The sequence below is a fragment of the Colletotrichum scovillei genome (assembly GCF_011075155.1).
Source record: "Colletotrichum scovillei strain TJNH1 chromosome Unknown Contig00006, whole genome shotgun sequence".
In the NCBI taxonomy this organism is placed as follows: Eukaryota; Fungi; Ascomycota; class Sordariomycetes; order Glomerellales; family Glomerellaceae; genus Colletotrichum; species Colletotrichum scovillei.
This window is the reverse complement of record NW_023336264.1, coordinates 3,382,260-3,394,998: the sequence shown is the minus strand read 5'-3', so window position 1 is coordinate 3,394,998 and position 12,739 is coordinate 3,382,260. Positions and strand designations below refer to the sequence as shown.

General features: G+C 54.5%; 3 protein-coding genes across 3 annotated transcripts; 1 reads left to right on the top strand and 2 right to left on the bottom strand.

Moving 5' to 3' along the window:
* Nucleotides 1-3,814: 3,814 nt before the first annotated feature.
* On the bottom strand, nt 3,815-6,494 carry HER10_EVM0011138 (RWD domain-containing protein). Its single transcript, XM_035480576.1, has 2 exons — nt 5,463-6,494; nt 3,815-5,406 (listed from the first exon to the last, which is right to left on the bottom strand). The coding sequence occupies exons 1-2, from the start codon at nt 6,031-6,033 to the stop codon at nt 3,983-3,985; spliced, it is 1,995 nt and encodes a 664-aa protein (XP_035333344.1). The 5' UTR covers nt 6,034-6,494; the 3' UTR covers nt 3,815-3,982.
* Nucleotides 6,495-6,807: 313 nt separating this feature from the next.
* Nucleotides 6,808-7,947, top strand: HER10_EVM0004998 (PAP2 superfamily protein). Its single transcript, XM_035474624.1, has 2 exons — nt 6,808-7,126; nt 7,219-7,947. The coding sequence occupies exons 1-2, from the start codon at nt 7,073-7,075 to the stop codon at nt 7,855-7,857; spliced, it is 693 nt and encodes a 230-aa protein (XP_035332566.1). The 5' UTR covers nt 6,808-7,072; the 3' UTR covers nt 7,858-7,947.
* Nucleotides 7,948-8,845: 898 nt separating this feature from the next.
* Nucleotides 8,846-10,994, bottom strand: HER10_EVM0000276 (uncharacterized protein; the record flags this gene model as incomplete). The annotated part of the gene is made up of 4 exons (XM_035470064.1): nt 8,846-10,009; nt 10,061-10,437; nt 10,491-10,651; nt 10,711-10,994. The coding sequence occupies 4 exons, from the start codon at nt 10,992-10,994 to the stop codon at nt 8,846-8,848; spliced, it is 1,986 nt and encodes a 661-aa protein (XP_035332019.1).
* Between the last annotated feature and the right edge of the window lie 1,745 nt (nt 10,995-12,739).

Genomic DNA, 12,739 nt, shown 5'->3' with positions numbered 1-12,739 from the left:
TTGGCCTCACTCCACTTGTCTTCAGCAGAAAAGTGTGAATCTGGCGAGAATCCATCACAGCAAGATTGCAACGTGGGTTCTTTCCACGACTGCATAGAACCTACGGCACTTGGACCCCTTCTCCACTTCCTCGCCGGCGTCGTCAACGTGCTTGATCCCCATCCGGTACTGACTTCCCCGGGTCCATGATCCATGAGCAATATCACGAGATGACGAGATGAGGGAGATGGCAGCTATGGCCATGCTGCCGTAGGGCCAACACTCGGAGACTGAGTGATCGCCAACTCTCACAGGGCCGAATGCTCCGGTGATCTCGGGCCTTGCAAGTTTTATGACCGTAGATGGCTTCACTTTTCTGAATCGACGGTCGTGGGTTTAACCTTACGTATGTAGCAGTTGTCCCGGTGGCAACATATCCAACACGACGGCACGGACAGCAGCGGCGGCGGCGACGACGAGGTTACCTGTTCTTTCACTGACGCCACTACCTACAGCTTGATTTTGACAGAAGAGGAGGGTGTGTATACGGGTTGCAGACGCGACGGCGATCAGAGCTTGATAGGTGGCACCCCTCCTCTACCTGCTCTTTCTCTCGGTCTCTGGCTGTATCACCATACCTACTCTCCTCGAGGCTCTCTCCGCCTCTCTTTCTCGCTCGCTCATACTTCCCTGCCATGGGACGTATGGCGTACGGGAGCATCAAGGGCCTGGGGCCGTGGCAGTTAACCTTGATCTTAAGACCTTGGATCTTAAGGCCATGTCCACTCGAGCAATGATTTGAATGGCCCCATTCACATCCACATCCCCCCTCCATCACACTCGAACTCACCTGAACACACGCCCCCTTCCCCCCTTTTACTCTGCAAATCTGCAACGATGCCCACAATATGCTGTAGCGAGCTGTGTCGTCCTCTTCGGATGTTTTTTTCTTCTTCCTGTGTTAATCTGCTTGCTGGGTTGCCACGCCTTCGGTGAACCCCCCGGAGCCCCTCTCTCAAAGCTCGCCTCTCCTCTTTCCGGACCCGCTTGGGTTTTTTCGGGGTCTATCCGTACCAACTTGCTCTGCTACTCGTAAATGAGCAAAAGCTACGGGATCTGAGTTGAGCTGCTGGGGAAGGGGAGGGATGGTGGCAGTTCAGGTTTCTTGGTCCTTGTTTCCTATCCGGCAGACGACACGCCCGGCGGGACACTTCACGAATTGTACGGTCAAGTCGCAAAGCTAGCCCTCATAACGATTCAAGCGAACGAACCCTCTCGCGTGCGGCTCCATCTCCCTCATATCGTGTCCGCCCGCTACCATCACGACTCAGACGACGACACAAGCTATCCCGCTGCCCGCCGTCCCTCGCCCGTGACCCGCGTCCAACCGTGTCACCCATCACGCGGTCCGCTGCTTCTCTCGGGGAGAGGAAGGAGGGTAGCACGGTGGGTAGACAGGAGGAGGGGTTGGAAAAGCCGTTGAACTAACTGAACCCCCAAGCACGCACCCCGGAAAGCGTAGCAGCGAAGAGCAGAGAGCAGAGCAGAGTAGTATACTACAGATTAGAGCTTCTTCTGGAGAGTAGCACCCGTTTCTTAGCAGCTCTGAGGGTGTTACTTTCCCCTTTCTGCTCTGCTTCGCTATTCTCGAGTCCTTGCTGACCCTTGATTGTCAGGTTCGCACAATGTCCCCTTTTCTTTTTGCTACACTGACTTGGGGCTGGCCTTACCTTGCCCCTCTCTTCCGACCCCCCCTTGCTAGAACCAGAGCTACCTTGTGCCTTACCTGAGAGCTCTCCGCAGGCGCAGGCGCAGGCGGCAGCCTTCCATTTATGCCCCTGATTATAAGGCAGGAAGGAAGCCGAGCAGCGGCTGGCGGAGTGAGAGGTTGGTTGACAGGGCCTTTGACGAGGGGAGAGATTGTTGGCAGGAGAGAAGAGTGAGTGACTTTGTGTACGCGGAGTATCAGTATGGAAATACTACGGTAAAGTCGGTACATACCACAATACAACGTAACCCCCCTTTCCCCCCCCCCTCTCCTCCCGCGCCCGTGGGCGCGAGTGGGTAGGCGAGATTTGAGAGAGAGATACTCTGTGGTTAGCTGGGTATGTAGGTATGTTGCTGGGTGCGTTATATTCTGCGTGATTTGAAAGGACGAACGTCTCAGGATGGCCGTCGGTGGTGGTCGAGCTTGGGATGTTGAAGGAAGAGGAGGAGTATCCGTAGAGGGAGCAGTTTGGACAGTTTGGGGAGAGTAACGTACCTTTTCTCTTGATGGGACATGTTCCGAGGAAGGAAGATCAAGCCTTCTTCGTCCGTGACTTGAATCCCGCTCTCTTGTGATGCTTTTTGGCTCCCATAATGGTAGAATGTACTCCGTACACTCTCTCTCGTCTCCTCTGTTCGCGCGTACGAAAAGGTAGCTGTCCAGCGTTGGTCTCGTCTGTGTTTTCTCCTTTTCTCTTCATTCTCAAGTACCACTCCGCGCGGGTATTCTTCTCGTGATATATTGCCTGGATTCTGTGACATCGTTCGAGGTATCCGTTCTCATGGGTTGGATGAATGGATGAATGGCTTGGTAGATGTGATGAGACCCCCTTCCTTCTTCCTCCTCCTGGGACCTCCCCTGGGAAGCAAGAACAGATGCCGTCGTCGGATTCCGAAAGGGTCGGGGGGGCGAAGTGATTCAAGCGAGATGGGAAAGCTACGGTCAACCGTTTGGCGCAGTGTCATCACATATTTGCCGTCTGCTCGGCTCGGGCCCAGTGGAAGGGAGGTGTTCATCAGACCCTGAGGTTGAAGTGTTAAGAGGTTCTAGATATTACATGTTCATATCCGTACACCGAATTGAGGCTCCAAGGTGAGGGAATTTGGCAATGGTGGCTTTGTACTGTTCCCACTTGCTTGTTCCCCCTTCCCCCCGGGCCCCGGCTTCAATATCCCATCTCCTTGATCCTTACACCGACCTCGTTGCCCCCTCGTAGTTTATGTCTCTGGTGTTTAGCTGTACGGATGTACGGAGTACTCCCTAGGTTATAAATTTAATCAATCGGGCTCGGCAGTCGGGGGGACAGAGACGGGGAAAGGGGGTCCGGGAAATATTTCGATCTGGAAGGAGAAAAGCCTGGGAGATTGAGGACGGGATATCCGAGAAAGGGGACGGGAGAGAGGAACCAGGGGAGAGCAAGTTCACTTTTCTGAGATGCCTGTGGATTCCTGCTCTGTAACCCACAGCATACCAAGTCTTCTTTTCGGGTCTTGAATGTGGCCTGCAAAGCGTAGCTTAGATCAAAAAGGGTTACCTAGAGGACAAACATCGGAAGGAGGGTGAAGATGAGTAGGGTATCGGTCGTCATCCTGCCCCTACATCTACCCGGCGTCATGTGAATACTGTAGCCCCCCTTAGCCACCGCATATCTTATTGAAGGGACTTTGAGAAAGGGGGGCCTTTGTAGATGGAACTTTGCCTTGGGAAGTAGCCTATGCTGCTGATGATGCTAGCACTGCAAGAGCAACAACCTCGTACATGGGCAAGTGCCATGATCCCAAAAGTCTTTCACAGCAGGAGCAAAGGTAGCTGGAAAGCGAGAGGATTAGAATTGAAAGGGACTGATACGGGCAGAAGGTTCAACATCAGTTCTGCATTAACAAGCCGGTCGGTGCTCGGTGCCTTAGATGTTCATATTCTAGATAAAAAACCGATCTTCATAGAAAGAAAGGGGAAGCAGGGAGGGCGCCATTCGTTCTTTGGCCGAGATGCTGCTGAGCAACTGCCTCTTTATCACATCATAGCACCACAAATTACGGTTTTTAAAGTTCTAGTCAAGTGTTTGTGGTTCATTAACATCATCGTCTTCTTAGACCTTCATCATCCCATCATCCTGTCGTCGTCTCCAAGTTACTATGCCGTGAGGCGGTATCACGCCCCCTTTCTACCAAAGGTGAACACCCCGCCCGATTGTACCTTAAGTAACCCATCCATTTCACAGTGAATCCTCATTATTCAGTCGTCGTCGCTATCCCCTTCCTGATCCGCCAACGCCATTTGAACAAAGTTTCTGATCCAAGCCTGCTGCGCCGCATCGAGCTCTCCGTCACCCAAACCCTCGACCATATCGGGGTCAAAGTCTTCATGCCGACGGGGAGGCGCCCCCCGTCGAGCCTCCGGCTGCTGGTTCTGTCCAGGTCCGCCTCTGTGATTACCACGACCGCCTCGGCCTCCACGGCCACCTCGTCCACCTCGAGCTGCCGGAAATCCTCTTCTCGCAGGATTGGGCGGCGCCTGAGGTGCGGCTGGCGGGATAGGACCATGAAGCGCTGCTCCGATTCCTGCACCTCCCCGACCTCCTCTGGGAGCTGGATTGGCCTCAATACGTAACACAAGCGGTCCCTCTCGAGCAACACCACCAGCCGCAGGACGTGCTGGCCGATCTGCATCGTTCTCCTCCGTATCCGAATCGCTGTCGTCCGGCTCTTCGATCTCGGGAACAAGGTCAATAACCGGAGCTGGAGGTGCGGGAGGTGGGATCTCCAAAAGCCGCTCGATCTGGTGTCCACCAGCGTAGCCAATATCGACATTGTCGCCGTCGCCGCCTTCGAGCTCCCACAGGCGCATGTAGCAGGAAGTGATCTTGCCGTTGGGCTGTTCATTGAAATGGGCATACGGGTTTCTCGGGTCGAGCCAGGCCGAACATAGATAGCAAAAGTGGGAGGCGCAGCGGAAGCAGATCATATGATTGCAGCCATGAGTCTTCTGCGCCGGAACACCACACGTAGGGCAGGGCGTCGTATGCAGGTTGATGTAGTCGATTGAGGCCTGTTCCTCTTCGGAGATTTCGCCCTTGTCTCGCTTGGGCGTACATCTGATGAACTCGCCATGCCATGACTGGTAGCAGCGGCTGCAGAAAGCGAACCCGCAGTCTTCACAGATGGCTATCAGATCTTCAGCCTGGAAGTTCTTCTTCGCCTTTTTCTTCTTTTCGCCCGCACCGTCTTCTCCGTCAGCGTCGGTCTCGTCTTCCGTCTCCTCATCCGAACTCTCGTCGATCGTCTCAAGTCCCTCGGGCTTCCGGTGCTTTTTGGACCTGGCCGCACCCTGGCACCAAGATCGGGGGCAGTAGATCGTGTTCTTGTCGGATTCGAGTTCGTTCTTGTACTTGAGCGTCACGTAGCGAGTCACCATGTCATGGGGTAGCCCCATCTGAAGCAGTTCACTAGGACTGATCGAGGTTTTGGCCTTCCTCTTTTTGCCCTTGCCCGATCCTCGCGCCGCTTCGGCACGCTCTTTGGAACAATTGGGAGCGAGGCAGCGGACAGTCGCTAAGTCTCCTTCCGTAATAGCATTACTGTAGAACTCCTGCAAGCACTGAGTACAGAAGATATGGCCGCAATCGAGCATCTTGTGACACATTAAGCCCTTCTTGGGATCTGCCGATAGTAAGCGTTAGCAGCCAAGAATACTGGGACGCGGAGGGAAACCATACCTAGACAAACACCGCAATCGAAGGTCTCCTTCTCGAATGCCGCCCGAGTAGCCTCAATGTCGTAGTCCAGAATGGCAATCTTGTGCAACGGGTCGATCTCCAACGCGCCAGCTCCGTCAACCATGCCAAACACATCGTCAGCCGCTTGCTGGATCTGGTCAATGTAGGAAAAGACAATCATGTCGCGACCCATCTCCTCCCATAATCTCGGTCCGTCGTCTTCCAACTTTTTGGTCACACCTGCGGACAGCCACGGCGGCGATGTACTGATGCTGACACTCGGGGGCTTGTCGGAGGGGTAGCCCTTGGGCAAGCCCATGCGGATCACGACGGCGGGAAGGTGCGAGAGCTCATGGGAGTCGACCCGGGGTTCGACGCCGGGAACCTGGGCGGCGGCGGTGTCGTCGGCATTGGATGCGGCCGGGAAGGTGACCGTTACGGGTTTCGCGGGATGAACGGGCAGTTCGATAGTGAAGCAAAAGGGCCGGTGGTCGTCGAGCTCGATTTCGGGGAAGATTGCCTGCAGAGAACTGAGCTCATCCTGGCGCGGGTCGTCGCTATCGTCGTCCATGGCTATTACTGGTCGGAAGGCGCGTATTGCATGCTTTGAGGAAAATTAAAATCAAAGCTGCCAGACAGTCGTCAAAAAGCGAGTGGGGTCTTGAGCTTGTGTGAAGTAGCGGCGAACATGAGAGATGGGTATTTGAACGCGGAGAGACGACTGGTGGCGAAAGTCGCAAAGTTTTGGTGGTGTTGGCGAGAGCGTGATGGTGATGATTGGAAATAAACTGGAGACGGTCGCGGAACCCGCGAGAAGTGCGACTGGCTATGACGGGACCATTCTTCTTTTTCTTCTCGGGCCAAGGTAAGTAATCTAGCGCAGGGGAGAAGAAGCGAGAGATCGCAGCTGTAAGAGCGCCTAGATCAAGCAAAAAATGGCTGACTGGCGTTCGGACAGACAATGAAATGATGACTCTTTGGCCGTTACAATCGCGGGGCAAAAAGAGGCAGCAGAAAAGAATGACGGTGGGGTCATTCGTTATCAGTCTGTCCCTCGGCCGATAGGAGTGACAAAGGGCGACGCCGCGACGGGAACCTTCAAGGAAATGTGGAAGGCACGAAGGGTCCAGGCCTACGGATACCTACAAGCCACAAAGGCGCCACAGAAAAATTAGGTAGGTAGGCATGCTCGCACAACCGCATCCTGTGCTGGCTGACGGGGAAATACAAGCTCCCGATTGGTCCGAGCTCGAAACTATGCAACCTGACGTAGTTATGCAAGTACGCAATGGAAGAGAAGAAGAAATAGAAGCTTGGCCGTAGAAGGGACCCGGTGCACTCTGCACAGCTGCACTTTGACAATTCTAAAGTGCTGTGCACCACGATCCGCGACGTCTGCTCTAACTTTACCAGCCCCTAGGAGGAGTCAGTCAGTCAGTCTGACAGCCAGCCCAACATCTCTCCACCGCCCAACCTCTTTCCCGCCGAGGCACATGGCATCTCGCATTTAAGATCTCTCCAGATCCCTCTCCTCCCCCCCAAATCCCCCTCGAGGACAAGGCCATCATATCGAAACTCACGGCCAGGCAAATGCAGTCGAGTCGAAAACCATGGACCAAGACACGAGACCACTAGCCTCGCTTTCCCTGACACACGTCTACTATGTGAGACCAGAACCCCGAGGAAATACTTACTGCCAGTGACTTGCTTGAACGAGAAGAAAAAAACTAACCAATACTTTCGAAACCACACATAGGACCCCGACGACTCCCTCTCCTTCCTCTGCGCATGGCTCGCGCTCCTCCCGCAAGCCCTCTGCATCGTCTACGCGACCCTGATCTGGTCCACCCGCGAGGTCGAAATCGCCCTCATGTTCACCGGCCAGCTGGGCTGCGAGGCCATCAACTTCGCCCTCAAGCGCCTGATCAAGGAGGAGCGCCCCCGCCGCATCCACGGAAAGGGCTACGGCATGCCCAGCTCCCACGCCCAGTTCGTCGCCTACTGGTCCGTCTTCCTCGTCCTGTTCTTGCTGGTCAGGCACCGTCCCTCGTCCGCGCGCCGGCACCACCGGCCGTACTCGCTCGTCGAGCGCGTCGTGGTCAGTGCCGCTGCGCTGGGCATCGCTGCGGCCGTGGCGTGGAGCCGGATATACCTGAATTACCACACCGAGAAGCAGGTGATGGTGGGGTGCTTGGCCGGGACGGTGTGTGCCATCGGCTGGTTTTTGGTCACGGCCATTGCGAGGGATTTTGGGCTTCTGGCCTGGGGCTTGCAGACGCCCGTTGCGCGGTTGTTCAGGTTTCGGGATCTTGTCGTGGAAGAAGACCCGTGCCAGGCTGGCTGGGATAAGTGGGAGGAGAGGCGTGTGGAGGCAGACCAGCAGAAGACTAAATGAAATAAGCAGAGCTACGTAGGATTCTTGCGTTATGGAACCCGCAGGACCTTTTGCACCGAGATCAAGCAGATGAATTACCACTAGCTCCGCTATCTTGATTGTGTGTCGGTGTCAGTAGGCTTGCCAATTTTCTGCGCCAACCTCATGACAACCTCAAATCGCCGTTCGGAGAATCCCATAATACCGCTAAATGTCTGACCTCGTGTTCCAAAAACAGAGAGATTCCTGTAACAAAAAAGGCAAGGTAAGTTTAGAACTACACGGTCTCCTTTGAGAGTTGGATTGAATGCAGCGTGACTTCCAAAGCCAGTGAAAACGGAAAATTCATCATATGAGCGTGGAATTTCTACCAAGGCAGACGACGATTTCCCAGGTACTGTAGTTTCAGGGAACTATTAGTGTTCAAGCTTCCTGTTAGTTGAATTAGCACCTCGGACAGCAGTAGCTGGCAGTGCGGAAAGGACTGGCATTTATCACGGTGTTATGCAAGTAGTCCGCCAAGTTCATGATTGTTTGAGCTCTTTGATTCATTGAGCTATCTCTTCTGTGCTATAGAGCCCTCTGGTGGCATTTACCTCCGCTCGCCAAGTCCGTCTCGTGGCTAGTCATACCGTCGTCATTGCCATCCTTCCATTTGGTAGTCCTTGACTCTTTGATTCCTCCTTTACTGGGTTCTCCTACACTCAATGAAAGCCTTGTTCCGCCCCCAAGATCGTACACAATGTGCTTTTTTGGAGCACATCGCCCAAGAGACATAAGAAACAAACAATATGTAGACGTTATTAGTCATACAGGTATCTCCGCATAAAAACGCCATCCAATGAAATAGTAAATATAAGAAGAGAAAATAGTTCGCCAACAAACTCCGTTCAGTGACCGAAAAAGTTGGATCATACGCTTTTACCGCCCGGTTTAGTCGAGTGTCTATAACGTTTTTTTGTAGCGCGTGCGATAAATGCCAGTATTGGTACAGGTCGCGGATCTGGACTTAGATCCAGTTGCGCTTGTCGTGTTCAGCAGAACATTGGCAATTCTGCTTGGTGCACTTGACCGGCGACTTCTTTCGCTGCGCAGGGGTGTTGAAGCCAACACCCTGAGGGCTAGTCACCCTCGTCTTCTGAGGGCTCTCAGGCCTGTAAACAGCCGGGCTGAGGGTAAGCTGCTCCGGCTCTTGCTCCTTGAGCTGGGACTGCCTGGGTACGGTGACCTTGGGAACAGATGGGAGCGTCTTCATCCGCAAATCCTTTTGGGGGCGGATGGGAGAAGATGAGACCAAGGTCGCATCCTCCTCAGAGTCGGATGAACCACTGTCGCTCAGGACGTCGACCTGAGCCAAGGGGCTGGGCCGCTTGATAGGCTCGTCATCCCTCTCATCGGGATAGCTCAAGCTGTTCACGCTGGCATTATTCTGGAAGTACTGTGAGTTGAGCGGGGGCATGTCGTCGACGTTTGACAGCCGCAGGCCAATCTGCACAGTCGCTGAAGATGCAAGCGAAGAATCGCGACGATGGCGGATACCCTGAGGGTGGAGTGATGGCGGAGGTCTGAGTAGCATCATCTCGTCCTCGTCAGGGATTCTCGCGCCAGGGGCGTATGTCTTCGCCGGAAGCAGAGTGATTGACTTGGTGTTGTTGTTCTGTTCAGATGGGAACAAGGAGTAGGACCTCTTGCGAGCATGGGCCTTGGGCACCTGGTAGGTTGATACTTGAGCAGGCTCCGGCGTCCTCAGAGGGGAGCGGGCCGGCTGCCATACGGCGTTTTGTCGGAGAGGGTTGGCATAGGTGGGAGACCCAGAGGGACTCTCGATGCGTGCCTCCTCCTCCTTCTCGGGCACGAGGCTGTCGGTGCTGTCCATGCGTCGCAGCGAACGGGCCCGGCCGACAGGGTTCATCATGTGGTTTTCGTAATCATCGTCGCCATTATAGACACGAATGCCGGCCTTGAGTTTATTACGCTCCGACTCCCACTTGTCGCCTTGGCGGGGGCCGATAGTAGATAGAGTATTTGATCGCAAGAATAGATGCAGACCGCCGGTCAGTAGGCCAGACACGTTGGCGACGACGGAGGCAATCATGGACAGCGTCAGGGCCTGGCCAGTGGCACCTCGCTGTTCCGTGAAGGAGAGGTTGAAGAAGAAGGGGATGAGGAGAGTCTGTATTGGTCAGTAAGTGGACTCGGACAAGATGTCATTGTTAATACTCACAGTCGAGATGAAGGCTACTGCCAGGAAGTAGACCATTCTAGACGCGGCAATGCGCTCACTGTTCTCGATTCTGATGTTGTTGTGGAGACGGAAGAAGATCACCAGAGCCGAGCCCAGCAACGCCGCCGAGATAAAAGTGAGTAGTACGAAGCAGCCCTCCTTCCAGCGCTGGACGAACCAGAAAAGCGAGGCAAAGCAGAAGTTGGGAGGGCGGACGAAGAGGGTGACTAGGTAGGTAATGAGGAGAAAAGTGCCGACGATGGCGAGGCAAATGGTAACATTCCACTTGCCACGAGACGGCAGTGGGTTCTTTCGTAGGGACCGGATGGCCACCTCTAGAGCGAATACGAGTTGGATGTAGGGAACAATGAAGACCGCTACACACGATTGTTAGCCGAGCTTCTGAGATACGTAATTGAGGGCTACGAACCAGGCAGCATCATTTGGGAGGTGATAGTGCAACCTAAAGTCAGGAGATGGTCGAGTCCAGTCGACTGTGCAATGGCAAAGACGATGCCTTGAACGACGATGCCGACAGATAGAACGAGAGGAAAGGACTCTGCAGGTCCGACGAAGGTGAACCCATGCGTTCTGGAGCAAAATGTTAGTCCATTGACTTGACCCATTGGTGACGGCAACGATGGGCGTACCTGAAGCCGAACTTTTGGTTGTTCCTCTTGGCCGTTGCATAACCATCCCAAAAGATACCAATTGCTGTTGCAAATGCGGCAATAACATTGAAGACGGCGAGAATGATGGTCGAGGTTCGAATCGATTTGGCGGCTTGAAAGCGGAACTGGTTAATGATGGCCGATGTCGAGTTGTTGGTTGCCTTGAAGGGCCCTCGTAATGAATCCGCCACGCCATTACTGTCCGTCACGCTGTCATCGTCGGCCCTCGTCCACAAATCGCCTCCATATCCCCAGCTATCCATCTCGTCGATTATTCAACTGGCACTGGTCGTCGAAGAGATGAGCGCAGGCGTCGAGCCGCAGCGGTGCCAGATATTAATTCGCTTTCCGAACCATCTAATCCATAGAAGAGTCGATGTTGATCCGGTCGTATGAGTTGTAGAAGAGTATAGGTGAGTCGAACAAGGAGAGTGAGGAGAAGAGGAGGAGGAGGAGGAGGATGGCGATCGTACGGATGGGATGGAGAAGTGAAAAGAGTAAGTGAAAAGACAGGACGGATGGTAATGGACTGCCGCTCTTGGACGAAGAAGGCGGACCAGACGAAACAGACACTAGGCGAAGTCGGGACCTACGAATAGAAACAAGGAGTAATAGGACCAGCCACTCAAGAGAAGGAAAGGGACCGGCCTGAAGGAAGGGAAGGGAAAAAGAGACCAGTTCCAAAAAGTCAGACGGAAGGAGGAGGAGGGAAGGCCGCATGAAGAGGTCAAAAGGCGATCACAGAAAGCGTGGCAGAGAGGGAGAGGCCCACCTCAGCAGGGGGCTAACATAGATAGATAGGTACCCAGTCGCAAGTTGCAAGGGACAGGCTCGGGAAGGGCCCCCGCGCGGGCCAGATGAGGTCCGGAGAGTTAGCCAAACCGCTAAATGGGGCCCAAGTCCAACTCTGGTCCAGGGTAACACGGCTGATGGATGGCCTACCAAAGAGGGCGAGGGTGATGGCGAGGGCCAGAGCAAGGGTGATGACCGTGACACTCTTACGGAAAAGACGGGCCATCCAGAAGACGGGGACAGGAACGAGCGAGTGAGACGCAAGCTGTACCTCGAGTCGACGTGCGACTGGATGATGGGCAGTGAGGGGCTCAGATGGGGCGAACGTCTCTTGACGTGCATGTTGCTGGTTTGGGGATGGACTCCTAGGGCCACCATACATAGATAGGTACACGCATTCACGTCTAGTACGGTTTGGTATCATGGTATCCAGGTATCTTGGTCTTGATCCTCCTAGAGAGGGCTCAAGAACATGGAAGACAGGGCTGGGCGCGGGATGACAACCATGTTCATCACGACCCCGCCGACTTACTGGCTGGGCTGATTTGGGATTCTTTGCCGTGCTTGCCTCTCAGACCCCTTGCCTTCCAGCGGAGCAAGGTGCTCCAGCTCAACGATACGAAGGCCATGGGAACCTTGGGAGGGGGAGCTGAGGTGAGGAGGAAAAAACTGGGCTCTCATGCAGTATCCCGTCGCAACGAGCCGGCAGAATATGTGGTGAGGATGCCTGAGGTGCAGCAGCATGCGTGTGTGCTGGAGCGAACCCAGACCCGAGGCTCGAGGGACAGGCACCGTCAGAGTGAGGAAAGGAACAAGCACAGAGGGTGAGAGACTGAGTGAGGGTGTCAGTGTGGGTGAGGATGAGGGTGACGGTAGAGAGGAGGGCTTGAGGCGATGGCATTGAGTGGCGATGAGGTGAAGCAGTGATGTAACACGTCTGGGTTTCGTAGTGTCGCCCAAAATGCCTGAGCCCCTGGCTGTGAGGTTGAAGTTGACAAGGTTTGACGTTGGACTTGAGCCCCAAATCTGGGGGGCACTAGGAGACAACCTTTGTGCGCCTTGCTGCTTTGGGACTAGTGCAGTGTTGCCAAGTGAGTGGATCAAACCGCCGCAGGGATCGTGGAAGGGGCGGCTGATGGCGATGCCGAAACCTTTTTCGTTCCCTCTTCTCCAAACCCTCCAACCCACACAACTCCTCACCAGCCCCTTCTCAGTC

What these genes read in the sequence shown, in the direction of transcription:
- HER10_EVM0011138 (XM_035480576.1), bottom strand. Translation starts at nt 6,033, where the DNA reads ATGGACGACGATAGCGACGACCCGCGCCAGGATGAGCTCAGTTCTCTG. An exon ending in CGATTGCGGTGTTTGTCTAG is followed by an intron (nt 5,407 to 5,462) that starts GTATGGTTTCCC and finishes TACTATCGGCAG; the next exon opens with ATCCCAAGAAGGGCTTAATG.
- HER10_EVM0004998 (XM_035474624.1), top strand. Translation starts at nt 7,073, where the DNA reads ATGGACCAAGACACGAGACCACTAGCCTCGCTTTCCCTGACACACGTC. An exon ending in CCCTGACACACGTCTACTAT is followed by an intron (nt 7,127 to 7,218) that starts GTGAGACCAGAA and finishes AACCACACATAG; the next exon opens with GACCCCGACGACTCCCTCTC.